Source organism: Saimiri boliviensis, chromosome 6 (genome assembly GCF_048565385.1).
Source record: "Saimiri boliviensis isolate mSaiBol1 chromosome 6, mSaiBol1.pri, whole genome shotgun sequence".
Classification (NCBI taxonomy): Eukaryota; Metazoa; Chordata; class Mammalia; order Primates; family Cebidae; genus Saimiri; species Saimiri boliviensis.
In genome coordinates, this window is record NC_133454.1 from 55709543 (window position 1) to 55737055 (window position 27513).

Consider the following 27513-nt stretch of genomic DNA (forward strand, 5'->3'; position numbering starts at 1 on the left):
CTGGCCAGAAGGTTTGAGCATGGCACAAGGTATTCAGCATATCCCCAGGCCCGCACCCCACTGTTGTTCTCACTGCATTCATTGTTAGCTAAGCCCTGCCTCCCTAAGGCCCAGGCTCCTGCACTGCACCCGTGTCCCAGACAGGGTGACAGAATCTCAGGGGAGATTCAAAGGAACCACGTCTGCAAGAAGAGAGCAGGAAGATGACCGTGCACTCATCAGAGGAGAAAAGTGCATTCAGAAGAACTGCATCCTGTTCCTCTGGGGACCCTCAGGGAAACAGTCATTCAATGCAAGAGAAGTGCTGGATCAATGATTTATTCCAAAGGGGAAAGCCCAAGCTGAATGTCTCCCTCCCCAACCCCTGCAAGCTGGCCCATCCTCCCAGAGCCCCCACAGGCCTGGGGCTGTTGAGACGAGAGATGTCCCTACCACGCGCTCCTTATTTTATCTCCTCTCCAAGCCCTGGGATCCTGATACGCCACATGGGTGGGTAATCAGAAAGAAGAGGCAGTCTCTGACGGGGCAGTGGCTGAGGTACCCTTTGTGGCCAGCCCAGCCACACTCTCCATCACCAGAGAGAATGCCAAATTATCAACTTTGTGAAATTCTGTAGGCAAATGGTGTAGTAGCTGGTGAATGGTGGCCGAGCTTGTAGCTATTTTCATGGGTAGATTATATCATGTCGGGGGAAATTCTTTATCCCAGCAGAGGGAAGAGGGGAATATCATGGCTAGTGTCATTCTGCCAGTCAGGAGAGACCACTTTCCAGGGGCCAGAGACTCAAAGTGGATGTGGCGGAGACCCACTGCCTGGGTAAGGTGATGTCAAGACACAGAGGTTTCCCTCTGCAGTGACCAAGGGCTGCAGGGGGTGCCGCGCTGGACACAGATAGCTGGGAGCAGAGAGGGCACGTAGGACCAGTCCTCTGGGAAGGAGGAGGTGGGCCATGTGAATGGGAGATGGGTGGCCGTGCTGTCCAGGCACCTACGGACAACACTGGGCGAAGGGGCCTTGGAGAGAAGGGTCACTGGGCCTGGAGACAGCAGGGTGTGGGCAGGAGAGGCAGGCTGATACCATGTGGGTACTCACTGCCAGCCCCCAGATCCAGCCCAAGAGGAGGAGGGTGGTGGCTCAGGGGAGGCCCCACCTATCTCACCCCTGTGCTAGATTGGCCTCTGAGCACAGGAACGATGGTGACCATCTGAGGTCACAAGGCAGGAAAAGGATCTGAATGGAGTGTGGCCAGTGGGGAAGTTGGAGAGGCCAGGACTGCCCTGAGAGGCTGGCGGAGGGCTGCAGAGGGCAGGTGCAGGACCAGGCTCCCTCCCACCCAGACTAGCACAGTAGCTTAGAAGGCAAGAGCAGCAGGGTCAGAAGGAAGAGCAGGGGTGTGGTGTCGCGTTCCTTCTGCCCGGAGCTCATGGGGCTTCGTTGGATCCAATCCCGTTGCCTTTGTTGACGTAGAACGGCCGGTAGTGAGACTGTGGGGGAAACAAGAGTGGTCAGAGAGGCCGGACAACAGGTGAGCCTGCTAGCTAGACCCACCCTGCCCTAACCTGCCCCCAGGAAGCAGCAGTGATCCAAGCCCCAACAATTCTAGAGGCCTTCTGGCCTGACCTGCAAGACCTACCTACCCTGTGATCAGAGGCTGGTCCCTAATGTCAGGATTTTCAGGTTCAAATCCTAATTAGAGACCATTCCCATAGTTAGTGGGTGAGCTCGAACCTCAGCCCCCCGTCACACTGGTGGAACTTTCTCTCCACAGCCCGAGGTCCCTCCAGCGCCACCACAGCTGCTATTTACACAGCACTTTCTACTCCACAGAACTTCACAGCACGGTGCCGAGGGCTGTATGTGATGCACTCATTTAATTTTTACAACCACCCAATTAAATAGATTACTATTATCATATTCATTTTATAGTTGAGCAAACCAAGGCACAGAGAGGCTAGGCAGCTTGCCCAAGGTCACTCAGCTGGTAAGCAAGGAGCTGGAATCCAAGCCCCAGCAGGCTGCCTCCAAAACCCACACCCCCAGCTCCCAGTTCTCGGCATCACTTCTCTTATGGCAAGGGCATTCAGGGTTTGCTTCGGCTCTCTCCACATAAGTCTCCCTTACAGAGAGGGTGCAGAGAGGGTAAACAACGGCCCCAGCCCAACACGGTCCCAGGCTCCCCGCAGCCCTTTGCCTCCCTCGTCCTGTTCCTCCTCCTCTGGCCATTGGTATGCAGGGAGCATCTCTGGAGAGAGAGCCCAGTGACAGCTCTCCTGGCCTTCTCCGCATATCACATTTCTCAGTAATTTCATGAAATCAGCATGCCCCACCCCACCCAGATCACTTCATCAGGGCTGTGAGGAGGCAGCCCTCCAGGATGGAGTGGAAGAGCACAGCTTAGCTGCTGCTCACCCATGCAAGCACTGTCAGCTCCCAGAGGGTCTCCGGAAGAGGATTTTTCCCTGAGCTGGGTCAGAGGCTGAGCCCACCCGCATGCCCCATGGATCCCAATACAGGAGACACCATCTGCCCCTCATACACACACCCCAAGGGTGCATTGCCCTGGGCCCTCTCTGCAGGGAACTGACACCTCCTGGTCAGCTCCTTGCCTATGTCTGGTCCACAGCAGGACTCATGGGCCTGTGGGATGCTGAGTCCTTGCTTAGACCACCTATTAAACAAAGGAAGAAACTGAGCCCAGGGAGGGGAAAGAACAGCTACTCAATGGCAGAGAAGGGCCTGGATCCAGGTCTCCTGATCCCCGGGGTTCAGCCTGGACCCCAAGCAGTTCACAGGGCAAAGTTAATAGATTTGGAAATGGCTGAAGCCTTTCTTGGAGGAAGACCAGGTCAATAATATGGATTGCAGGTCGATGAATGGCATTGTCTGGTTAAAAGCCTGGAGTGTAAGTGGGCAGGAACACGGCCCTATGGCATCAGGGCAGAGTGCTCCCCCAACCCTCCCCTCCTCGTCCCTGGCTTGAGGTCACAGCACATGTGGCAGTTGGAAGAGCTAGGAAATCATCCTAATTACAGATGGGGAAACTGAGGCACAAAGGAATCATTCTTCCTCACGCAAGGTCACACAGCAAGGGAATGGACGACTTAGGCAAGCCCCCCGGGAAACTGACCCTTAGCTCAGTGTCTCTCTCTACACCCCGGCACCTGCATCCACTCTCCCAGCGCGGAGTGCTCACTGGACACCAGAACCCTGCCCTGCTGGGGGCCTCAATGTGCTGACGAGCCTTCTCTTCAGGGCCCTAGGCTCTGAGAGAATGGAAAAAGTATGTGGTAGGGAGGGGAAGGACTGAGTCTAGAACAGAAACCTTCCTTTTCCTCCCCATATCTGCTTTTTGCAGTCCTGCTGTTGCAATGCCCCTGGGCCCGGCTCTGAATCACACACACACGATCACTTAGTTCCCATCGTCAGCAATTAAAGATTCTCTCCAATTAAACCAGCCCCAGCCACTCTTTGTGGTCCAGGGAAAATCACCTTCCCTGATCTGACCTCCAATTGCAAGGACAGCAAGAGCCAAGGGCTCTGGCCCTGGTTCCAGCAGAGCTCCTGATACCACCCACATGCCACGGCAGCTGGCCGACTCCTGCAGCAGGGTCTAGAATGGACCTTCAGGAGCAAGGCATTCAGGCATATGGAGGCTCTGCCTGTGAACCACAGTCCCCGATCACTGAGGTCTCAGTCAGGGTCAGGTACATCAGATCTAATGGGCATTGGGGATCATCTCAGTCACCACAATATAAAAAGCAAGAAATCGTCTCAGAAAGGGTATCTAACTCACCCAGGGCCCCCTCATCTGCAGGTGGCCTGGACCCCAAAGCCATACTTCCTGTCATGCTGTTCTTCTGAGAGCCCTGGCATAGGGCCATTAGATATTGACCCTAAATACATCTATTCTCAACTTTCCAGCCCCCCTCCACCCCCACACTATCACACCAATGGCCTCTATGCTGTCAGAAGTGGAGAACTGCTCCCAGGGAGGTGGGACCCATCTCTAGGAGGCCGGTTCTCCTGCTGGGCTGTTTTATAATCCCAGAGCTGGCAGAACCTAAGCTGCCATTCCACTAGCATAGGCATCCAACAAGCATTTGCCAAATAAAAAACCAAGGCTGCCCACTTTATAGATCAGAAAACTGAGGTTTAGACAGTGTGTGCTTGGCCAGTCACCTGCCCATTAGCCCTGGGTCCTTACTACTCTTTGCTGTGTGCAGGTATTCAGGCCACTGCTTCCTTCTTCTCCTCTACCTGATGGCCCAGAGAAGTCATCACCCTCCCACAGGCCCTGTAACCTGTTCCCCTGGGGAGCCCCCTTCAGTGCCCAGGTCTCTGGACCTGCCTGGGCTCTCCCGGCAGCACTTCCCTTACCAGCATGGTCTGCTTGCCAGATTTCCAAGTCTGGGGCTGAGCCTTGGGGCTCTGGCTCCGCATGAGGGAGGGATAGCCTGGGAAGACAAGAGACTCGGGTCAAAGGGAGCAGGGCTGCTGGTCAGGGGCCCCTGGGGCCGAGCAGCACAGCTGCCTTCTCCAAAGTGACCACCAAGCATCATCCAGCCCGTTACCAAATGCAGCCGCCTGAAGAGGCGTGCAGTAGCCAGGGTGCCTGGGGAGGCTGGCCAAAGGGAGGAAGCAGCAAAGCAGACAGAAGGAGGAGGAGCCGGCCAGGTGAGCTAGGCCAGGCAGCAGGGGAGTGTTGCCCCCACATCCAGTTCAGCATTACACTGTTCTGCAGGGATTTCCACCCACGCACCGCCCCAGAGGTTCACACCACAGGCTCTTCCCTGCCTGGAGCCCAGGAAAGCCATGTATAACCATGGCCTGCTAGAGTTTCCTGGCAGGAGCTGCTCACTTGGACTCCCCTGTGCTGTTTGGACGATGCTTCCCATTCACTGAGCCCCACCTGTGCCAAGCACTGCGCCAGGGACTTTGCAGATGTCTTCTCATTGAGCCTGGCCCCCATTTCTATGAGCTCAGCAGTTTGCCTGAGTTGTATAGCTTATAAGCAGCAGTCGGGATTTGAAACCAGGTGCTGCCAGACTCCAAAACCCATATATATGTTTTTCCCCCAGCTCTGCGGCCCCTCCCCTGTTTCACTAGCCAGAGACCAGTGCCTAGAGAGGGGCAGGAATTTATCAGTGTGGCCACCCAGGGTTAGGACGGCAAGCCCTAGAAGCTCTCTGAGGTTGGTTACAAAGGTGCTAGCATAGGGTGGGGCCGCCCGGACTCCCTCAGCCTCAGCCCAGACAGACCAGTAAGGAGCTCTGGTTCCCAGGGAAGGTCCTCTCAGTGCCAGCCATCAGCCTGCAGGGACAGGCGGTGTGCCTGGGAAGACACAGGCCATGACCTGGATGCTGAGGCCCTCAAGAAATAAGCAGGGTCTGTCCTGGGCCCAATCTGTCCAGAGAGAGGCTGCAGCCTGCCTCTGGGAAGCCCCCGTCCTGCCTTACTCTAAGCGAGGATGAGCAGATCAGGCTCATGATGAGCACTGCCAGGCTGCCAGGTGGGCTGGCCCTTCCCAGGCTGGCACTCAGCAAGGAGGAGTAGGAGGAGACAGGGCAAAGACCCTGGGTCTCTTCCTGAATCTGGGGTTGGGGGCAGCCTTGGAAAGAGGGATTCCAGGGGTCCTGATTGGAGAGTAAGAGGAGAATTCAGGTCTCACCTCTCAGTTCCCAGAAAGAAAATCCCATGCCAGCCATGAGAGAGGGGAGAATGGAAACAGGGGTGGGGTCAGGGTGGCCCAAGAGACCCGCCTTGTCAAGCAGGCAGAAGTCCAGACAGAGAGTGTGCTAGGATGGCAGGTGGGGCCATGCATCCCTCTCCAGGGAGCTCTGGGGACAAGGGACCAGCACACCCTAGAAGTGGCAGAGAGCCCCCCAAGGATGTCCCACCTGCCCCACTGTGGGAGAGAATACAGGAGGGATGAGAAATGGGCAGGTACCGGGATTATTTTTAGACAGCCCACTGCGACCCAGTGGTTTGGAAAACTCTGCAGTGGCCTGTCCCAAGCTGGTGAACTGATAGGGGGTTTTCCCAGTGCCTGCTGGGAGAGAGAGAGCATTAGTGGCACAGTGCTGGTCCCAGGAGGGGCCAGAAGGACCCACATCTCACTCTGGGGATTGCTCTGAACCATGCCTGAGGGCGGCCACTTCCCCTGCCAGGTGCTCTGTGGTCCAGGCTTGACCAGAGAGCAGAGAGGCACCTGCTAGGAGCCAAACAAGCCAAGGCAAGTCCTGGAGCTCCCCAGGCCCAGATCAGGGCTAGGACATGCCCAGGATCCTGCAGGCTGGGAACCTCCACTCATATTCCTGTCTCTTTCACCTTGCTGGCAGCTCCGAGAATCCCTGCCCTCGGTATAGTCTAGGACCCTGGGCTGGGACAGATGAGTGATGAGGCCTCAGAGGCCACTGCTAGGGGTCTCTTCGCCCTGCATAGCCCTTCCTTCTCTGGAGCCAACCCAATTTGCTGATCTTGACTTCCAGGCCAGATGTTTCGGATGCCAGAAGAGAGACAGGGTTACCCCCACCACAGCCATTAGCAGTGTCCCTGGGATCTTTCAGGAGGTTCATGAGGACCTGGGCCCATAGCTGGGGTCTGATTCAAGCCTGCCCCTTCTGGATGCCCCCAGCCCCAGGAGACAGCAGGCATCGCCCACTCTACCTTGTCAGAGCGCTGGGGAGCACCGCAGGCAGGCGGGGGACAGGGTGCAGGAAAGGAGGATCAGTCTTGGGGGCCTTAGAGGTGGTCTGGTCCTGCCTTTCCCAAAGGGGTGCCTACAGGATTGGCTCTGCGGGATGCTGGTGGGTGCTCCAGGCCCACAGGACCCTACAGTCAACCAACTCTGGGAGTTAAATAAACTCTGCGGTAGAAGCAGCACACTTAGGATCAGAGAGGTCGGGGTGCAGGGGGTGTGGTGTGTCCCCCTGTCCTGACCACTGAGAGCCGCTATTGCAGCCTGTAGTTAGAGACTACTGTGCAGTGAAACAAGCCCTGGGAAGCACTGATGTGGCCCAGCCCCCACCCTGCCCTCATTTCCAGTGAAGACCATGGCGGCAGCTTCCTGGGCTCTTGGGCCAGGGCTCTCCCCTCCAGGAGGTGAGGGAGGAACTAGTGGCTCAGGGAAGAGACCAAAGCAGGGCTTGGGAGGTGCGGGCAGCTGCGAGGGAAAGCAGGGGGCCAGGATGGGCAAGCTCACCTTTTAGGGAGAAGGAGGAGCTGCCTTGGACGACAGGCAGGTCATTGTCAGAGCTCTGAATGCTGGAGGAGTACTCCCAGACCCGGGAAGTGTAGTTACCTGGCAAGGCAAAGAAGGGCTGTCAGGCCCCCACAGCCGGGCATGGGGGAGGGGGCACGACCGGGACACAGCCAGGTTGGTGACTCTCCAGCTGCTGGCCACGACTTAAGCCAAGATGCCACTCTATAATCCCAGTGATACCTCACCCCTGTCCTTCTGCCCCAAAAGTTACCTTTCTAAAATATAAAGCATAGACAGGTCCCTGCCCTACCTAAAGGCCACTGTCCTCAGAATAAGACGCAAAGTCCCAAGTGCAGCCCACAACTCTGTCATGAGCTGCTCCCCCCAACCCCCACCACCCACCCACCATCTCTCACTTCTTGGCTTCATGTCTGCCCTCCTTCCACCACGGAACATTCCAGCCAGGCTGAGCACCACTGTCTGAGACACTCCAGCTTCTCTCCTGCCCCAGGCTGTGTGCCCAGATCCTGTCCTCTGCCTAGGACACTCCTGCTGTTCTCCACCCTCAGCGATTCATGTGTGGGGTCTTCGAGTGTCAGTTTACATGGCACCTTCCCAATGTCTGCATGTGCCTCAGCCCCCTCCCCACATCATCCTGCACCCACTACCCTCTGGGTTGCAATTGCTTGCTCAATTGTCTGCCTCCCGCAGAGAGCTCACGCGAACTGGGAATGTGCCTGTCTGGCCCCTGCATCACACCCAGTGCCTGGCACAGAGCCTGGTTCCTGGAAGGTGCTCATTGTATGGTTGATGGATAGAATGCATGAGCCAATGAACAAATAAATACAAACACCTGAAACCTGGGGACAGAGGCAGTTGATCGTTGCCACGTTGAATAGGCTAACAGACGCCCATGTGCAGGTATGTCCCGTAGTCCAAAGAAGGCAGTGGGGAGCGGGTGGGAGGAGCAGCCAGGGCACTCAGAGGGCATTGGAGTGGGGGGCTCAGAGCCCCTGTGGGTGACGCACCCTTCCCCAGCACCACACCCCCACCCACCAGGCTTGAAGCATCAGTGGCCTCCCTAGTCAAGCTCACCCCTCAGCTGCCTGTGGAGAGGGCTGGGGCTGACTTTTGGCCTCAGGGGTCAGAGATGGCTGGGGCTGGCCACTGGCCCCAGTGCAAAGTACCCCCCACAGGGATCACAGGCAGCCTCTGCAGCAAGGCCTCCGTGAGCATGCCCACCCAGGGCTCTGCGAGGCCAGACACCTTGTCCTTCTGTTCACTGGTGCCTTTCACCTCTCTCAACACCTGCTTCCTGGCCTGACCCCCTCCTACTTTTGAGCCCTGGGGCTGTAGCAACGATCAGGACAAATAAGCTCTGTCCTCAAGGTGCTCATGGTCTATTGCATATGTGGAAGAGGGGGTGCCACTGGTCCCAGCTGTGAATCCAGTCCTGGTCGTAGAGGCCCAGACATTGCTCTGTCCTCCAGGTGCCCCTGACCCTCCAGTCTCCATGGGTTTTGTCCTCACTGAAGAGTCCTCCAGTGCTATGTCCGGACCTGGGGCTGCCTTGGTCTGCTCCCTCCCCATGCATAGCTGGCATGTAACCAGGAGCCCCAGGACAGAACCAGGGCCTCCCAGAACCAGGTCTCATTGAGTGCATGGCCCTGCCCTTGGGCAAATGGTCCCCTCAGAGCACTGGGCAGAGGGGGACCCTGAACTGAGCAGCTTTCCCTGGGGCAGCCACGTCCCCACCCCCATTTCACCTCTCCTGGGTCTTAAGGTGCTGCTCGACACCTCCCTGCCTGGAGCTCCAAGGCCAGCCCTATTTCATGTCATGCCTTCCTTTCCCATCACAGCCAAACTAACTTGTTTTAACCACTGTACGACTTTTCACTGCAGAAGAACACAAATCAGTAGAGATTTTCCGTGGGTCCTCGTGCCCTGATACTTGCTGTGGGGCGGGGGGGTCCCCACACTTACGCCCAAGGTGGCTGCTCAGCCTCAGGTTTCCCCAGATCCTTCCTCAGGGATCAAAGGACATAGGCACTCAAGGATCTTCAGGGACACCAGCCTAACTAACAGTGTCCCCCACGAACGTATCCACACACAATTCAAACTCCGTAGGTAGGACCTCTCCCCACCCGTGTCTGGGCTCCCCACCCATCCCAGCTCCCCACATTCATCTCACATTGGGGACCCAGCCCCATGGCCCTTGGCCCCACTTATATGCCCCTCCTGCCTGTACAGCCCCATGTGACCCTGTGCAGCCTCGAGCTGAGCCACCACCTACCTTTGGTGCCATAGAGATTGTTGAAATTCTTCTGGGTGGTCTCCTTGGTGAAGCGGCCGGGAGATGAGGGCTGGAACGATGTCCGGGCCCCACCTGTGAGGCAGATGAAGGGGGCTGTCACTGCAGAAAAGGGTGTCATGCAGCACTCCTTGCCCCCAAAAGTTGCTCAAGTGCCCATCACAGGACCTGGATTCCACCACTGAGAGAGGTCCTTTGGATCTGACGTAAAGTCATCAACTAATTTATCACCCAAATTGGCATGCTTTTGAGAGTAGAAGGGCTCTGTTAGTAGCCATGTGGAGAGCATCAGCATACACCTGGAGAGCCCATGGCCACCGCTGGGGCAGAGGCGGCGGGCTCTCGGCCACACGAGGGTGGAGCCTCCTGGAGGTGGCCTGATGCACCAGGAACACCTCCCAGGGGCCCAAACAGGCAGCTGCTTCCCAGGAGATCAGAGCCTCACTTCACAAGTGCTTTCCTTCCCGCACACCTGGGCTCTCACAACAGCCTCGTGAGGAAGCAGTGGTGACCGACACCCCCACTGTACAGCTGAAAACAGTGAGCTCCCCTGTGTATTCCAGTCCTCTGTTACCTCTGTCCCTCCCCACCTGCCCTTCAGAAGACACCACACCCCCAGTTCCAGCCCCGCCAGTCCTGCCTGTAAGCCTTTGTGCCCGTGGTCCCTGATGCCCTCTGCCCATCACAGTCATGTCCCCTCTACTGAGCACAGGTCGCTGGAAACTCACCCCCCTCCCAGGAAGGAATCACAGCCACTGTCAATCCTGCTGACCTCAAAGCTCCCAGACTCAGGACCCAGTCCCTTTAGCAGCCTTGTTTCTTTCATCTCCTTGGTGACTTCTTGGTGCCCTCCCCCGACCTCCACCCTGAGCCTGGGAGCTCCCAGAGGGCAGATTTCCTGTCCCTCCTGTCCTCGGCACAGGGCTCTACCCACAGTGCTTGGGTAGGAATGCCGGGGAAACCTGTTTCTTCCATCACAGACATCATAGACTGACTCACAGTGACAGAGCTGGGAAGTCTCCCAGCATGTAAGTGAAACCTCCCTTCTTCTCAGATGCGGGTATTGAGGCCTGCCCAAGGTCCCCCACCTCAGGGTGGCATCATAGCGGGTGGTGCTTCCCTCCAACCCCCTCCCACAGCCTGCAGGAGGCTCATGCCAGGCCCTGGGTCTCCTACAGAGCAGGAGAGACCCACAGGAGCCTGTCAGGGCACTCAGTGGCACCCCAGGACCTGGCCCATGGATGGAAGGGAGAGACAGGAGGGACAGAGCCAGGGCAAGGGGGGTCAGGGGTTCTGAGGAGAGGGGTGCTGGGGCCGGCTGGTTAGAACAGATCATCCTCTCCCAGAACTTGGTCCAAAGGCACAATACCCCAGGCAGGGAGGGGCAGGCTGGCCGGCTGGGGCCTGGCCCACACCAGGAATGTCGGAGGAGGGAGAGCCCAACACCAAGAAGCCCAAGGGCTGTTTTCAAATTGGGTGGGGCGGCACAGGTACTTCTCTGTTGAGCTCATCTCATCTCTCTAAATCCCCCAAACCTGTGTGTGTGTGCGTGTGTGTGTGTGTGCGTGTGTGTGCGTGTGTGTGTGTGTGTGTGTGTGTGTGTAAAGACGTGTGAATTACTGATTAGCTCCCGGAGGCGTCCCCCTCCCCAGCCCCTATGCCTTACCCATGCTTCCCTCCTCCCCCAGCCTCCCTCTCCCACACGCAGAGACACATACCCCCATGGCCCGAGGCCTGGCATATCTGCCCTCCTGGAACAGGCAACGTTGTGGTTTGTTGCTGGCGCTCAAGAATGTGAGCGGCCACTACAGGGCAAGGACAGGCAGGCACTGGTCTGTGCTAGGGCCAGCACCTTGCAGGCTGGGACTGTCCAGGGCTGGGGAAGGAGGCTGAGAGGGCAGGGTGCAGAGCCAGGAAACTCAGAAGAGGAGGCACCACTCTTCCTGCCTGGAGGAGCGGAATGGTCCTGGGGGCAACCATCCCACAGGGCTGAGCCCCTACAAAACCCCGAGCCAAAGCAAGACACAGCTCCAGCCTGGCAGAAGGGAGCCCGGGATACTTCCAGAAGGAAAGAGAAGCAAGGGCGTGGACTGGAGGCCAGAGGGCAAGGAGGGCAAAGAGGGGCTGCCTGTGTGGCCGGGTAGGAATGCCTCTGAGGAAGGAGCTGGCACCAAGTAGCTTCTCATTTGAACCAGGATGCGTCTGAGAGTGAACGCAGATGCCATTCATAATGACATCAGGACAACGCGTAGATACCAAGAGTTTCCCAGGCAAACTGTATGGACCATCAGCCCTACCCGGAAGGAACCTGGCTAAGAGTCACTGCACAGACTCTGGGAGCCTCTGGGCAGCAGGAGAGACACTAGATCTGGGGCGAGGGGGCTCCCCCTTACCCTTGGGCGTCAGGTACATGGAGTATCTCTTCATGGTGTCTGGTGCACTCCACTCAGCCCCGAAGCTGTTGGTGTAGTTGTTCATGTAGCGATGGTCACCGCCTAGGAAGGAGAGGGTCAGGTCAGCAGAGGGAGCAGGTGGGAAGGAGGAGCAGGTGGGAAGGAGCTGAGCCCACTGGGGAGTTGTGGGGCTCAGCTGAGTCAGCCCATAGTCCATCCCCTACATCCCAGGGAGAGCCAGGGTTCTGTAAACTCAGAGAACATGGCACTCTGCCCAGCATTTGCTCGGTTCCTGAGCTCTTGGTGGAGGAGGGGATGCCTGCAAAGAGCCACCCACCCTCTTGGACAGAGCCCTTGTGAACAAGATAGTGCGCACAGCGCTTCACAGCACTTCACCGTTACAAGGTGCTATTAATACCCATTTCTTACGTGATCTGTACACCAACTGTGGTTATATCCCCTGAAACAGATAAGGAAATTGAGACTCAGGAAGTGAGAGAAGCAGCTTGCCCAATGTCAAATGCCAATAAGGGCAGAGTTGGGGTTTGAGCCCTGGCCCACTACTTCCAGTTCAGTCCCAGACACCTCTGGCAGCCTAATGTGAGAGGATGATGTCCCAGTGCTGGCCTCCACAGTCCAGGGATCTGGGCAGTGGAGTGAGCTGCTATGGCCAGGGGCACTCACCTGCAGACCCCCTAACTCAAACAGATCTGCTACTTGATGCTTGGCTTCCCTCAGCCACCCTCCACCCCATTCCTTTCTCTTGCGACTTCCCTGTGCTCTACTTTCCCTGTCCTTCCCTCCCTCTCTCCTGAGCCAGAGAAGGAATGTACCTGAGACCCTTATTCTTCATCTTCATCACCTGTGCCTAGCAGTGTCCTGGCACACAGTAGATACTCAAAGAATAAGCAAATGCCCTCCTAGGTGTTAGCCCAGCCCTGTGCCCCGCAGAGCCCAGGATGAAGTGGCCTGTACCTCTTAGCACAGGGGCCTTTGAGAGTGTGGACGAGTCCCTGGTCTGGTGGGCAGGCTGGCATCAGGGAGGAGTGGATGGTCACTCCACTGTCTGACTCACCTGCCACTGCCTTCTAGAGCAGACACACTCCCAGCATCCAAGCAGCAGCCACACAAAACAACACAGAGGCAGAGGAGCCTCCCCCATGGCCCCAGGCACAGGTGTGGGCCACTGAATCAGTAGAGCCCATCCCTGCCCCTGCTTGCCACCTCGACACACACCTCGTACAGGACGCAGGGCCGCACCTGTACAGAGGCCTTGGCCAGTACTGTGACCTAGAAATGGGACAGTGAGCGGCCAGGAGGCTGAACAGTTTCTGCAAGACTCACCACAGCCCAGTCTGGGCCAACCCCCCAGGCCTGGCCAGACCTCACCGGAGGGGCTTCCAGGGCCGATGATTATCACATTCCTCTACCCCACTGCTGCAGCCACCGGCAGCCACAGCTTCTTAGATGAGAGGGCATGAAAGACTGAATAGCAGAGTGTTCAACCCCGAGGTACCCCCTACCGAGCTGTGCGCCCTTTGAAAAGATGCTTCTCTGAGCCTCAGCCTTCTCGTCTGTAAAATGCAGTACACCCCGCAGGGAAAATAAGGTAATGTGCGTGAGGAGCTCAGCTAAATGCCCAGCATCTAGGGAGCACTCAGTCATTGTCAGCTGTCACCATCACCATTAGCATCATCACTATTGTCATTAGAAGGAGGATTTCGGGATCTGAGTGCCGTTTGAAGCCAAATGATTGTCTTCCTGAAATGGCTTGCTTATCTGTCCTTGGGTGTGATTGAATGGCCCCCAGTTTTCACAGGGACACTGTGTGATATCACCATCGTCGAGGTGCACAGATGGTCTCCTGAACCCCAACCCTTCTGCACACTCTTACTCCCCTCTTCCCCCAAAGAATCATATGCTCTGTCTGGAGAGCAATCAGGGGTCATTTCCTCTGGGGCATTCGAGTCTAGCAGTCATTAATAAAGCTGGACTCTCAAGGCCCCGAACCACGCCTGGGCCACAGGGTGGGGCCTCAGGGAAAGTGTGTGCAGGCTTCGGGCCCTGAAGGGACTGGGTGGAAAAGGACTTAACGATGTTGTTTCTCAGGTTTGGAGGTTTTTTGTGAGATGATTCAGTTGACCTCTGAGGAGACAGCATGACTCAGAAGAAAAGCTGACTTCAGGGGAGCTGGTGAGTCACAGAGACTCTGTGTCCCACTGTCCCCAGTCCAGCCCACCAGGCCAAGTCCTGCCTTTGGGCTCAGCACTGCTCAGCACAGCCATGATGACAGTCAAGTCCCCCATCCAGGCATGGCTGCAGTTCTAGGTCACGTCTGCTAGAGTCTGCAAAGCCACCAGTTTGGAGTCTGGCCCATACTGGTGGCTGCATCCACACAGCTGCTGGGCTGGGCCGGGCAATTAGATGTAGATCTGAAGAAAACCAGTCCCTCAGTTTGTTGGAAAACTCACAAGAGAGGAGGCATTTGTGCAGCCAGTGCCCAGGATGTTCCTGCTCTGGAAGCCCCTTGCAATAGCTTCGTAACTTTGGCAGCAAGTTCAAAGGGGAGGAGAGTTAGAATCCCTGCATCCTAGTCCAAACAGCCTGAAGAAGTGTGGGTGGGTGGGAACAACGAGAAGAAGCTCACTGGATACCAGCCCACATCAGGCAGCAGGAATTGATTTGGGAGAGAAAGGTCCACAGCCCCGGGGCCCAGCCATGAGAGGGGACCTACCGTTCTCCATGTGGTTCCTCTCAATGAAGTTACGGCTCAGGTCCGCCTTGCACATCTTCTCAACGTGGCGCATGCATACATTGAGTAGATCATCCTTGAAGTTGCCTAGCGACTGTCCCAGGCCCTCCCCCTCCAGCAGGACATGATAGGTGGGCAGGGGTGGGGGTAGAGAGTAATTGCTCATCAATGCACCAAATTCCTACCAAGAAAGGAAAGAATGCCATGAGCTATGAGGACTCTTCTCTGCCAGGGGCTCTCACAGTGCAGTTGGGGGGGTCTCAGCGATTCAAGCTCCACTCTTCCTCACTGGACATTTGTTTCTTCTGAAAGGTGAAAAGTTTCAACTAAAACCCACTAGATGCTAACATCCCTGATGGCACTAGCATTCAGATGTGTGACTCCACGATGCTCTAAAGTGAGTACATCTGTTTACCTCATAGGGTTTATGAGAGGAACACAAGCTGTGAAGACCAGGAGTGAATGCACTAAAGAAATGCAAGGAATTATTATAGTGTTTGGGGTCAGCCATGGTGGGTTTGTTTTTTGTTTGTTTGTTTGTTTTGTTTTTTAGGTGGAGTCTCGCTCTGTCGCCCAGGCTGGAGTGTAGTGGCATGATCTCAGTTCACTGCAATCTCCGTCTCCCATGTCCAAGCGATTCTCCTGCCTCAGCCTCCCGAATTGCTGGGATTACAGGTGTGTGCCACCATGCCCGGCTAATTTTTTTGTATTTTTGATAGAGACAGGGTTTCACCATCTTGGCCAGGCTGGTATCAAACTCTTGATCTCAGGTGATCTGCCTGCCTTGGCCTCCCAGAGTGCTGGGATTACAGGCATGAGCTACCACGCCCAGCCCGCAGCGGTATTTCCACCTTTACATGCCGTGCTCAGTCCTGCTTTTGCACTTCTCATTTCCCTTTCTCTCACTGAAGACTCTGTCCTTCCTCTCAAATCCTAACCGGCCTCCAAGACCCAGTTCAAACTCCACCTCCTCCACAAAGCTGCCTTAGCTTCCTCTAGCCTGCCTGCCCCTCTCTGAGCTTCCACAGGCACTTATCTCCTGAGCCATATGCTTTATCATTTAATTACACACTTTTCTATATTGTTCTCTAATTGTACATGTCTTATCTTCCCAGCTGGATTGCAGTTGCTTGGGGGCAGAAACCATGTCTTGTACCTCTCTATTCGCCATAGCACCTAATAGAGTACTGGGCACGCGGTAGAATCCAAAACACTCTAGCAGATGGAAGGATGAATGGATGAATAGACAAACAGACTAGATCCGAGATAACAAACATGCCGCACTCCTATGCCACTCCCCCTACACCCGATTCGTGGATCTCAGAACTCTTGCCTACCGAGCCTGGAGCACTGCTAGCACCTATCAATTGAAGTTGATACAAAGTGATATTTGTGTGCCATCTTGAGAGTAGGTAGGGAAATGGATTGGATTTTAAAAAAGTACATAGAATGGAGTTTGGATGGATGGATGGATGCATGGATGAAGGCATGTTTGGATGGTGGATGAATGGATAGATGAATAGGTGGCTAGGTGGATGGATGAATGATAGAGGAGAGTCTCGAAAAGTGGATGGGGGATTGAGGGACCGAGTGGCAGAGGAGTGCCTTGTTACCTGCAGAAACAACACAGAGTCGCTGATGCTGTGCAGCTGCTCCCGGGTCTGCTTGTCCTCATGCAGCACCTTGGCCCTTTCGTCCAGAGCATCGACGATCACCTTCACCTGGTCCACAGCATCCTGCTCCCGCTGCTCCAGCGCAGCCCTTACTTCCTCCTTTTGCTTCTCCAAGTCCCGCACCAGGTCCCGGAAGTTCTGCTCCAGGATGGCCTTCTCATTGGTGGTGAAGCTCTGGGGGTCCAGCGTCAGGGGAGGGATCAGACAGGGCTTCGGTTGAGGATAGAAACCTCCCGAGTTGAGTATATCTTTAGGTTTCCAACACAGGATCAGGGCATTCCCACGGCCTCAACCTGGCAAGCCTGTTTAGCCAAAAATCTCATTCAAAGGCATCACTGAGGGATGCCACCTGCAGGCAGAGATAGCCAGATTTGTTCACAGCCCCCACTTCTTATCCACCTGTGGCTCCTTCCTCTTGGTGGGTTGACATGAGCCATCATGCCGTGATTGAATGACTCCTGGTGAGCCCCAAAGTTCTCCCACGGGTCACAATATGCTCCCTGAAACCCTAACCAGAACCAAACATCATTCAGAAAATGAATAGGCTGGCTGTGTGTGTAATCAGGGTTAAGCAGGCAGTGATTTCAGATTGTGGTTTGCAATTATCCAAACCATGGCAGACACATTTAACCACACGGGCCTAAGTAGAGAAGGAATGGCATGTATTTGGTTGCTGGGTAGTCTGGTAGGCAGAACCGACGTTAGAGGACATTGGAAGACACATTGGAGGACAAGTCTGGGGTCCTTATTTGCTGGGATAATATGAAATGGCCATTTAGGTCACAGACAGGATTCAACCTGGGTACTTGGCTCAGACTGAGAAGGGGCGTGGGTGAGAATGTCAGAGACGGTGGGAGAAGCCAGAAGACACAAGCGTGGGATGTCAATGTGGGCCCGAGACTCAAATGGGAGCTAAGGCCTGCCTCTTTCCAGGGTGAGGGAGCAGCAAGCTGAGGAGCCTGGGGGCTGCTCACCTTGATGCGGTCCTTCTCCTTCTGCCACTTCTCAGCTTCATCCTCAATCTCAATGATCTTGAGCTGCAGCTGCTCCTTTTGCAGTGACAGCTCCGTCTGCAGAGAAAGAGCCAGGATTGGAGAAGTCAGTGGGAGGAGATGGAAGAGAACCAGAGAACCAGGGAGCGGATCCACCCAGGGAGCACACTCGCAGCCAGGGCTCATCACTCATCTATTCAGCTCTTCATTCAGCAAACATTCATCAGGACCTCGGATATGCCAGGCACTGTGCCAGTTGTCAAGGATCCAGCAATGAGTTAAATACCATCTTGCTGTATTCTCAGGCCACTAGGGCTGGACATCCTAGCCATGTCTTTTTAAGGGTGGCGCTTGCCCCTTTCAGTGGACCTGGAGACACTGGGAAGAGAAAGGAAAGGGACTCAGCCCAGCTCAGTGCAGCCCAGCCCAGGGAGTGTCTCGTGGCAGTAACAGTGCGCAGCGTTTCTATGGCATGACGTAGGGCTGTGTTGCAAGCAGCAGCCAGGGTTGCCGCCGGCATGGACTCCGTCTGGGCAAGCACAGCTATAAACCTGTTTATGGGAAAGGGAAGGCATTCATTCTGCAGTTTGGGCAAGGCAGGGACTTTTACCCAGGGACTCTGGGGAAGGAGAAGGCTAGAGAGGAAGGCTATGGAGAGTGAAAGGAGGGGTTGTAGGGACCCCTGCTCAGGGGGAGGACACAGACTGTCGGGGTCTGGAGTGAGTGGTTTAAGAAGAGCTTGTACCAGTGTGTGCTGGGACATTAGCTTTCATTCCCATACTCACCTTCCATTTGGGGAAATGTCCTTCTCTGAAAAGCAGCCATAATCGAGGCAAAAGGAGAGGCATGAAGCTAAGACCGATCCCACCCAGCCAAGCTTCTGTTCTGCTGGGCTGCCCTGTAGGACTCCAAAGCCCCTGCTAGTGTGGGCAATAGGTGGTCTCCATCTGACAGGCCAAGGCAGCCAAGAGACCCTTGAATTGCTCCAGGTCTCCCCACTATCACTGGGTTTTGAATGCAGAGTCCCACTCCTTTCTCTGGCCATCTCCTTGAGGAGCCCAAAAGAATAGTCAAGGTGGGGAAGCCACAAACCACTAGGAACGTGAGTTCCATCAGCCACAAATCATGAGCACATGGGCATGTGCATCACCGCCCCGCACACCTTCTGAACGCCCCACTGCGCCAAGCGAGTGCTAACAGGGGACCTGCTGCAGGCACCCAGGGAAGCGGATCCAATGGTAGATAGAGCTTCCCTAGCTGTCTTGGAAAAGGTGCCCAGAGAGTGGGGAAGGCATGGGGCAAGGAGCTGCAGAACTTCCCAGAGAGTCTTTGAATCCCTGGCCTCCCTGCTCCCACCACCACATTCCTGGGCTCTCCAGGCAGCGAGACTCAGAGTTGTTCTCAGTAGCATTTACCCCACCAGCAATGGGCAGGAGATACCATAGCATGGAAAATACCATCACCAGAGATGGAAAAGAAGACCTGAGAAGATGAAGATGGAGATTTGGCCCCATTTCTGGAAAAAAGGCTAGAGAGAAGCCAGCAGCCACTACATAAGGTGATGAGAGAGGGGAAAACAGAGAAAAGAAGACCCACTATAATGGCAGAAACTCGACCCTCATACTCTCTGAGGATGCAGTGCCCAAGGGCCCGGGAAGCACAGGCTGGCAGATCCAGCAGCCCCAAAGGTCTCCGAGGAGGCTGGACCTGGCAAGTGGATCTGAGCTGTGAGGAAGAGCCCAAGAGGCTGGACTAGGAGTTGGTCCCAGACACCTTTCTCATCTCTGGAGAACTGCTGAGTGAAGCCCGAGATTGGGGAACAGCTGGAGGCCCCCCACCTCCGGACTCAGCTCAGCACTGGAGGAGTTGGCACCTGGGTTCCTCACCCCATCTCACCACCCCCAGAACAAGGTCTGATGGAAAAGAAAGAAGAGAACAAAAGCACAATCCCTCCCGCCATAGGCCAAGGGCCAGCCCTGGTAAAAATCCTGTCTCAAACAGGGGACGGGAAGCCCTTCCATGAAATGAGCAATGGAGGGCCCAAGGGGAGGTCACTGGGAGCAGGTGGTTCTGAAAGTTGCCTGGCTTCTCCGTGCCTCAGTAGCTCTGTCTGGTCCATGGGGGCAGTAAGAGGCCCTGCCCCACAGGGGAGCTGTGGAAGGCACTGGGATTGGGAGTGAAGCTCCCAGAAAGCATTTGGCACAGAGTGAGCACTGTCTGAGCAATGGTCCCCATCGTCACTGGTGTGTGGGCACCTTCTGTAGACCAGGGGCCAGGCCAGGTGCTTTCATTCACACCATGCTCAGAGGAGTGTTTGCAGCGTGGTGGGCAGTTGGGCCTGGCATTGGCAAGTGAGGAGCGCAGCAGGTGTGATCAGGTGAGCTGCTGGAGGTGTTCAGTGGTGAGGATAGGGTACACTGTTAGACTGGGATCCAGACGGAGTGTGTACACTGTCCAGACACAGAGTGAAGAGTAGGGAGTGCTTAGAGAGGCTAGGGAGATCAACACACAGGGCTGAACGCAAGATGGAAGCCTAGCTCATGGATAATTGAAGATTGGAGGACACTGGCAGAAATGGAGGAGGGAAAAAGGGGATGAGGGTGGACTAACCACCTGCAAGTGGAAGGAGGTCTGACCAGAGAAGGTGAAGGCCAGGGGTCAAGTGCCTGGAGTGAGCAGAGGTGCACAGGGAGACCGGGTGAGGGCTGCATGGTTAGGGCTGCAGAGGAGGAAAGGTCTCCCCGGGTGAGCATGGATTCACTGGCCAAGACAGACGAAGGAGATAGAGAGTTCAGGGATGCAGAATTCCATGGGGATTAGAGCAAAGAAGTGTCTAGGCCAAGAGCAGGGAGAGGCCAGCCCCCCGGGAGTCTATCCTGTGTAAGGGAGCGAGGGAAGAGGGCGACAGGGCTAGCTGAACACCAAGGGGTGGAGAGCTGAGCCAGAGGTGGTGGCGGATGATGTGGAAACCGGTGAGGGCAGGGTCAGAAGGGGAGACTGTCTGCAGCTGGGGGTGGGAGAGTTGGTCAGGGAGGAGGAGAATTTGGCCTCCCATTTCTTTGGGGCACTGAGGAAGTCGGACACGGGCTGGGAAGGGGCCTTGTTCCCACAGCATGTCTCGCAAGACCAGACGGGCAGGACACAGCAGGCTCTTGGGAGGGACCCTGGACTGGGGGCTCTGTGCTGCTAGAATGGTCCTTTCTCACCTCGGGGATGTGTCCTACCCTGTCAAGGGAGGAGCGTTTGGGGTGAGACCTCTAGGATGCACCTCCCGTCTGTTCAGCTCTTGGCCATTTTTCCTTTATAGGAAGTAGTATGACATGGGAAGGTTTCAAAGACGTGGGGTTCTCCTTTAACACTAGGTAATGGAAGGAAGGGAGCTTTGATTACTGAGCATCTCCTAAGTGCCAGGAATTTTCTCCTTTAACCAGCAAAGGCTTCCAGTGGAGGTAAGTGGCATTATCCCCATTTCACAGATGTGAAAACCGAGGCCTAGAAAGATTGCACAGCTTGCCTACTTCTCACAGTTGGAAAGCTGTAAGGCTAAGCTGCAACAACAGGACTCAGATCCTATTCTGTGCCTTAAGAGGCGCATCTGGAGGTGGTGGCTCTAGGCTGACCTGTGTGTCTTCTGTGACATTGTCCTTCCCCTTCACTCCTGCTTACCCAAGCCCACCCATGCTCCCTTCACCTCGCAGATGACACAATGGCAATTCCACCTCTTTCCTCTTGCCCCTGCTTCCTTCCTCATACACTCCCCACTGCCCCCTGAGGCCCCAGCTTTCCCTCTCCCTCTCTCCCTCTTCCCTCAGAAAGTGATTGAAGGCCCTGATGACTGACAGGGCCCCCCCGCCACCCCGCTCCCCGCAGCACTGCCCCGCCCACGCCTCCCTCCTGACTTCCTACTCTCTCCGCTTCATCCCTCCCTGTCCAGGCCTGTCCCTAAATGATTCCTTTATTCTCTTCTCCCACACCTGTCTGATTGCTTCTTGCTCTCTGATGCTTGGAACGGGCCCTGCATGGGCCACCTAGCCTTGAAATCCTTCAGCCTTGGGTGAGCAGAGGTCTTCCTGAGAGCAGATGAGTGGTTCAGCAGCTAGCAATGCCTCAACCCAGACGGGGTCTTCAGGTGGAGACACACATGGGCACCCACCTGGGTAGGTGTACCTTCACTGGGTGTGTGTACCTTTCCCCAGGGAGGGGGAGACTGGCCGGGATCTTCCCCTGGCCTGAATTCACTGCATGGGCTGTAGGCTGTGACATTTGCCAAATGAGCCAATTAATTGCCAAATTTGTACTCTCAGACAAATGGTAATTATCTGGATAAGAATCTGAAATGCTGGATAGATTTCCCCGTTTCCACCCGGATGACAAACAGCCCGGGATCGGTTAGGCTGCTTGCCTGGGGTTTACTGTTCCTCCTGCTTCCCCACAGCCTCAGGTCAGGGGAGGGGTGAGGTGGGGTAAAGCAGGTATCACCCTGGCCATCTCCAGGCCAAGAGTGGGGAAGAGGAGGCCAGGCCAACAGAGTGTCAGCAGCGCCCTCCGTCTCCTCCTTCACCTTGCAGATGGGGACGCAGGCACAGTGGAAGCCTCCCCTTCCTGGGCCATGGTTTCCTTGTGGTGAAATTGGACTAGATCTCTGATTCCCAACCCGGCTGCACATTAGAATTCTCCAGGGAGACCTTTAAAAAAAAATCTCCCGGGGTACGGCCTGGGAATCTGTGTCTCCACAATTCACCAGCTGATTCTGGTCTGGGCCTACTGTTTGGGAGCCACTGGACTCGGTGATCTCAGGAAGACCCTTCTGATCCTACGGGAACAAAAAAAGCTTAAAACAGCAGAACGGAAAGCTCTGCCACTCTTGAGTGCTGCAACTTGCTTACGTCTCTTGGCGACTTTGAGCCTTTTCTTCATCTGCACCACGTAGGACATGCCGGGCCCAGCACTGGCACTCGGGGGTGCGCCATGGACACTGTGGACACTGGGTTGTCTGCTGCCTGCCTGCCACTTTCCTCCTCTGCTTCCTGTCTCCAAACCTCTTTTATTTTGTGGTTTCGCCCTTAGCACCCTGAGAGGTTACCCTACGTCCTTTCTCACCCACCCCTTCCAGAGCAAGCATTCTCCCCCAGAGTCACCAAGGTCTCCAGGGAAGGGGGCCCAGCCCCTCCAGGGCACCCAGGCCTTTAGCCTGACTCCCCTTCCCGAATCCCAAAGAGCTTTTCTGGGCAGACCAGTGCTGCTCAGACACTCAAGGACCAGAGGCTCCGTATGTCCAGTGGCCAGCGGCTCAGCCTCTCTGGAAGAATTGGGCAACAAGACGAGAAACAAAGCCATGGATGTGGTGAGAGAACCAAATTGAGCCAAATGGTGGAGTTGAGAGAATGGAGGCGGCGTGAGGCTGAGCCTCCCCACAGCAATGCTCCTGGCTGAGTGACTTCCACACGTGCCTCGTCATACTGCCACCCCAGAGCAGGCCAGACCCATGAAAGGGCAGGGCCACCCAAGAGCAGCCAGACATCCACCCAAGGGGTCTTAACATCTTGGCCTGCTAAAGCTTGAGACAGGTAGAAGGAAGGGCCATGAGACACAGAAAGGGATGCATGTGGACATTTTAATTCCGCCCACCTGACCTAGCCTGGCAAGTGTCCATTGGCAGAGGGGTAGACTGGAGGACATGCATGGGACCTATTGTGACATTTGGGGTGGAACTGGAAGCATGCTGACCTAGGGACCACCAGAGGAAGGGGCTGTCATGTTGCCACACCAAGTGATCTTTTTCTACCAGAGACTCTGCTCAGAGCCTGTAGGAAGAGCTGAGGCCCAGGAGATGGGCACTCACAGCCCTGGGTGTCATCTCAGCCTCACACAACCAACCAAGGCAGGTCTGAGGCTACATCATCCAGGCCTTCACCGCTGGCCTGCAGAACAGGTTCTAAACAAGGCTGCTTGCAAACAGCTATGTGTGGGCTGATGTTTGGGTCTGCAGGAGGGGCCTCAAAAGGATGCCAAGACTGACACATTCATTCACTTTTGCCCATCGACCCACTAACCCTGCTCTGTGCCAACGTCCCTCACCTCTGACATTCCACCAGAGCCAGGCCTAGACAGCCCGTGTGCCCAGCCCAGTCTCCTGGCTGCCTGGCTCCACTTCTCCCTGCCTAGCCCTGTGCTACAGGTATGCCCACAGCCTGCCTGAAGCTCCCACCGTCACAGTCACTTTAGGGGATTGGGCATTTTCTCCGAACGCACACATAGCCCAATCACATCCCCTGGCACCCTTTCCCTGGGGCACTCTCAAATACTGGAAGAGGGCTTCGAGGGCTTCCTCTTCGAACAAGGACCTTTCTTTCTCTGCGCCTGTGTCCCCATCTGCAAGGTGAGGGAGGACACTCGGGGGTTGCTAATACTCCGTTGGCCTGGCTTTCTGGCCACTATGGCTTGATGCTGACTTGCAGCTGCTCTGTGTAACTGGACAGGTGCTCCCCAGTCCTGTGTGCGTGTATATGAGCCCTGCCTCCTGCCCTGCATCAAGAGCCCTCCCTCAAGAAAGGGCTGTGAGTCCTGCAGCAGCCCCCATGCCGGAACCTGAACTCTGAATCTGAGCTCCTGGTACTTCCAGACAGGGCTGCCCAAGACCCTCTGGCCCACCAGAACCACCTCTTCCAGGGGCACCAGGCTTAAGCAGAGATACCCTTGGTTCAGACCAAATTTGAGCCCAAATCCTACATAGAAGATGTAGTCACTTCATGTAGGGCTTGGACATTCTGATTCTTCTATAAGAATGTCCTTTGCGGCCGGGCGCGGTGGCTCAAGCCTGTAATCCCAGCACTTTGGGAGGCCGAGGCGGGTGGATCACGAGGTCAAGAGATCGAGACCATCCTGGTCAACATGGTGAAACCCCTTCCCTACTAAAAACACAAAAAATTAGCTGGGCATGGTGGCGCATGCTTGTAATCTCAGCTACTTAGGAGGCTGAGGCAGGAGACTTGCCTGAACCCAGGAGGCGGAGGTTGCGGTGAGCCGAGATCGCACCATTGCACTCCAGCCTGGGTAACAAGAGCGAAACTCCGTCTCAAAAAAAAAAAGAACGTCCTTTGCTTGTAGTCAAGGTGGGAACCTGAAACCTCTGCCTTCTTGACACCTCTTTGCCCCTCCTCATCCTGAGGCCTCAAAGACATTTCGAAGAATCCTCGGGCTCTGTGGGGTAATTTGAAAACCGAGAGTCTAGCCTCAACCTTTGGGAGACTGAGACTGATAATGGAAAGGACTTATTCACAGACTCACAGTTAGAGGCAGAAACTAGGACTGGAAATTCGGTCACATTTCCCAAAACCTTGTCTGAGGCTCTGCAGTTTCTCAGCTGCTGTGATGAGGAAGACTGCCCCTTGTTCTGCCTAACCTCGCAGGTAAGCTCCCTAAGAATGAGTTTCAAGGCCCCTGTCCCATCTTTATCTCCCAATATGAAGCTTGAAGCCACGCTGGGGGCAGAAGATGGGAGAAGCCGGAAACATCATCTTCCTGGGCCAAACGAGGTTTCTGGAAGGGATCTGTGTGTCTGTTCCCCTCTCTACCTCACCCCTTTCTGTCCAGGTGGACAGTGTGTGGGTGAGAGATGAAGGGAGAGAGGATTAAACGCGCAACTCCCCCAATCAGGAAGGCTGGGCGAGGAGGAGTCCTGCGCTGTTCACGTCTGCAGTGTTCAGAAGCTCTTCAGAAAAGCAGAGTCCACTGCTTTGGAGGCCAGGAAGGTTTGTCCCCTGGAAGGCCACCCACACCAGGAAACTGTGTACCTTAGAGTAGAGCGACCCCTTCATCTGTGGGGCAAAGGGCAGTGGCCACAGCTGGGCCCTTTGCCCAAATCACCTTCCCCAGGTATGCTACATCCACAAGCCTGCACTCGCCTCTGCTCCTCCCCATAGAAGAGCAGGCAGTCACATACACGGAACTCATGCAAACACACTTGCGTATCACATATACAAATACAGGCAAACATCCACAAAGGCACAAAAACGCCCACATGCACGTAAAATACACACATATGCAGATGCTCCTCAACTTCTGCTGGGATTATTTCCCAATAAACCCATTGTAAATTGAAAATGTGATAGGTCAAAAATGCATTTAATACACCTAGACTACCAGGCATCATAGCTTAACCTAGCTTACCTTAAACATGTTCAGAGCATTTTCATTAGCCTACAGTTTAGCAAAATCTTCTACTACAAAGCCTATTTTGTAATACAGTGTTGGATTTTACGGAATACTGTACTGAAAGCATAGTACTTTCACACCATCATAAATCAAACCATCCTAAGTCAGGGTTAGCTGTACATGTACACACCATCCACACACAAACTCCAAACTTCCCCAACAGTGTCCAGCTACAGGAATAGGTGTGTCCACACCCAACCACACACACAAAACGCAGGGCCCAGCTGAGAGAAAGATAAAGGAGGCTGTGGAGAAGACAAGCGACCAGCTGAGGATCCGCTAGAACAAGCAGCCACTGTAGCAGAAATAAAAACTGCAAAACAGCAGAAAGGACATTTTGGTGGGCCCCAAAATTCTCTCCTTCTAGTATCTTTCCTCACCCACAATCCATTCCTCAGGAGCCAGTCCCACTCAGGTTGGAGGAATTGTCTCTTCTTTAAAGCAAAAAAGAAAGAAAAGAAAGAAAGAAGAAAGGAAGGAAGGAAGGAGGGAGGTAGGGAGGGATTTCGGGAGGGAGGGAGAGAGGGAAAGAAAGAAAGAGAGAAAGAAAGAAGAAAAAGAAAGAAGAAGGAAAGAGAAAAAATAAGAACAAGAAGAGGAAGGAGACAGAGGAGGAGGAGGAGGCGGAGGGGGAGGAAGATGAGGGGGAGGAGGAGGAGAAGGAAGAGAAGGAGGAGAAGGAGAAGGAGAAGGAGAAGGGACACCCCAGCCAGGCACGGAGCCCAGGAGTGAGTGCTGTGCCATTGGGTCTTACTCTCTGACCCAACTTGAATTCATCCTATGACTTTGATCAGGCCCCCAATCCTTTCTGAGCCTCCATCTGCTCATCTAGAAAATATCCCTGTCTCCTGAGACCTTAGGAGATTGGGGAGCCACCTCTGATCCCCAGCTGGGGTTAGGGGCAACAGGGGGCATGAAGGGAAAGAAATGTTTACTAAAAGAGCCAAGGACAGTAGAGGTTTAAACCCCAAACACGAGGAAGCCCCAGTGGAGAAGATAAGGTCGGAGGGGCAGGGTGAGGGGAGAGGCCTGGAGGGGCAGGAGGGGCCCAGCGCGCACCTCTTTCTCGGCCTTGGCCTCCTCCACCGTCACGGTGCTGTGATTCTTGTGCTCCTGGAACATGCAGAGGTAGCAGATGCAGGTCTGGTCAGTCTGGCAGAAGAGCTCCATAGTCTTGCCATGCATGGGACACTTGCGGGCCTCGAAGTCCCGGATGGGCTCCAGCAGCTGGTGGTCTCGGAAGGCGGCGCCCTCCAGGTGGGGCTTGAGGTGCAGCTCGCAGAAGGAAGCCTGGCACACCAGGCAGGACTTGACCGCCTTCTGCTTGTTGCCGATGCAGGAGTCGCACAGCACCTCCTCGGAGCTGGACTTGGCCCTGGAGAAAAGGCCCGTGTCCGCCCGGGGGTAGCTGTTGCGCCGCGCCTCCCCGGGCTCCACGATGGACACCGCGGGCTTCCGCGGCTCGGAGAAAATGGACTTGCGCAGCTCGCCCTTTTCGGCAAAGGTGACGGGCGGCTTCTTGGAGGCCCCCAGCTGGAGCCCGGCGTACGGTGACCTCTTGCCTTCCAGCGAGTCCATGCTGAAGTAGTTGGAGTTCTTGTCGTCGCCCGACTCGACAAACTGGATGATGGGTCGCCGCCACTCATTGCCCGCGAACAGGGCACTCCTCCCTTCCCCTGGCTTCAGGGCGCTGCCCAGGCTCTTGCCCTCGGCCGCCTCCCCGCCGTGCCCGTTGGTGGTCTTGGCATCCTTGCCGTCGGCCTTGGTGCCATTCTCCAGGCTGCCATTGGGGCCCGACGGGCTCCGGGCGTCCCTGGCTTCCGGGCTCGACCCGTTGCTCCTGGAGGCATCTGCAGCTTCCATCGCGGGGGGCTCGGCTGGTCTGTTTCAGGCTTGCTGGGGTTCAGGGTGGGTGACCTTGCTGGCGGGCGTCTAGGCAGGGAGTGGGGCAGGCAGCCGCAGGGCCCAGAGACACAC

The 27513-nt window shown here is 55.6% G+C and overlaps 1 protein-coding gene across 3 annotated transcripts; it reads right to left on the minus strand.

The window, feature by feature from the left end:
• Window positions 1-302: 302 nt before the first annotated feature.
• Window positions 303-27513, minus strand: TRIM29 (tripartite motif containing 29). Of its 3 annotated transcripts, none has more exons than XM_039470823.2 (10): window positions 26596-27513; window positions 17305-17400; window positions 16271-16504; window positions 14640-14838; window positions 11906-12007; window positions 9495-9587; window positions 7202-7300; window positions 5948-6046; window positions 4378-4454; window positions 303-1484 (listed from the first exon to the last, which is right to left on the minus strand). In XM_039470823.2, the coding sequence occupies exons 1-10, from the start codon at window positions 27397-27399 to the stop codon at window positions 1422-1424; spliced, it is 1866 nt and encodes a 621-aa protein (XP_039326757.1). In that variant the 5' UTR covers window positions 27400-27513; the 3' UTR covers window positions 303-1421. The 3 variants fall into 3 exon arrangements, with proteins under 3 accessions (XP_039326757.1, XP_010332732.1, XP_003923642.1); XM_010334430.3 differs by having other exon boundaries at window positions 5948-6049; XM_003923593.4 differs by lacking the exon at window positions 5948-6046.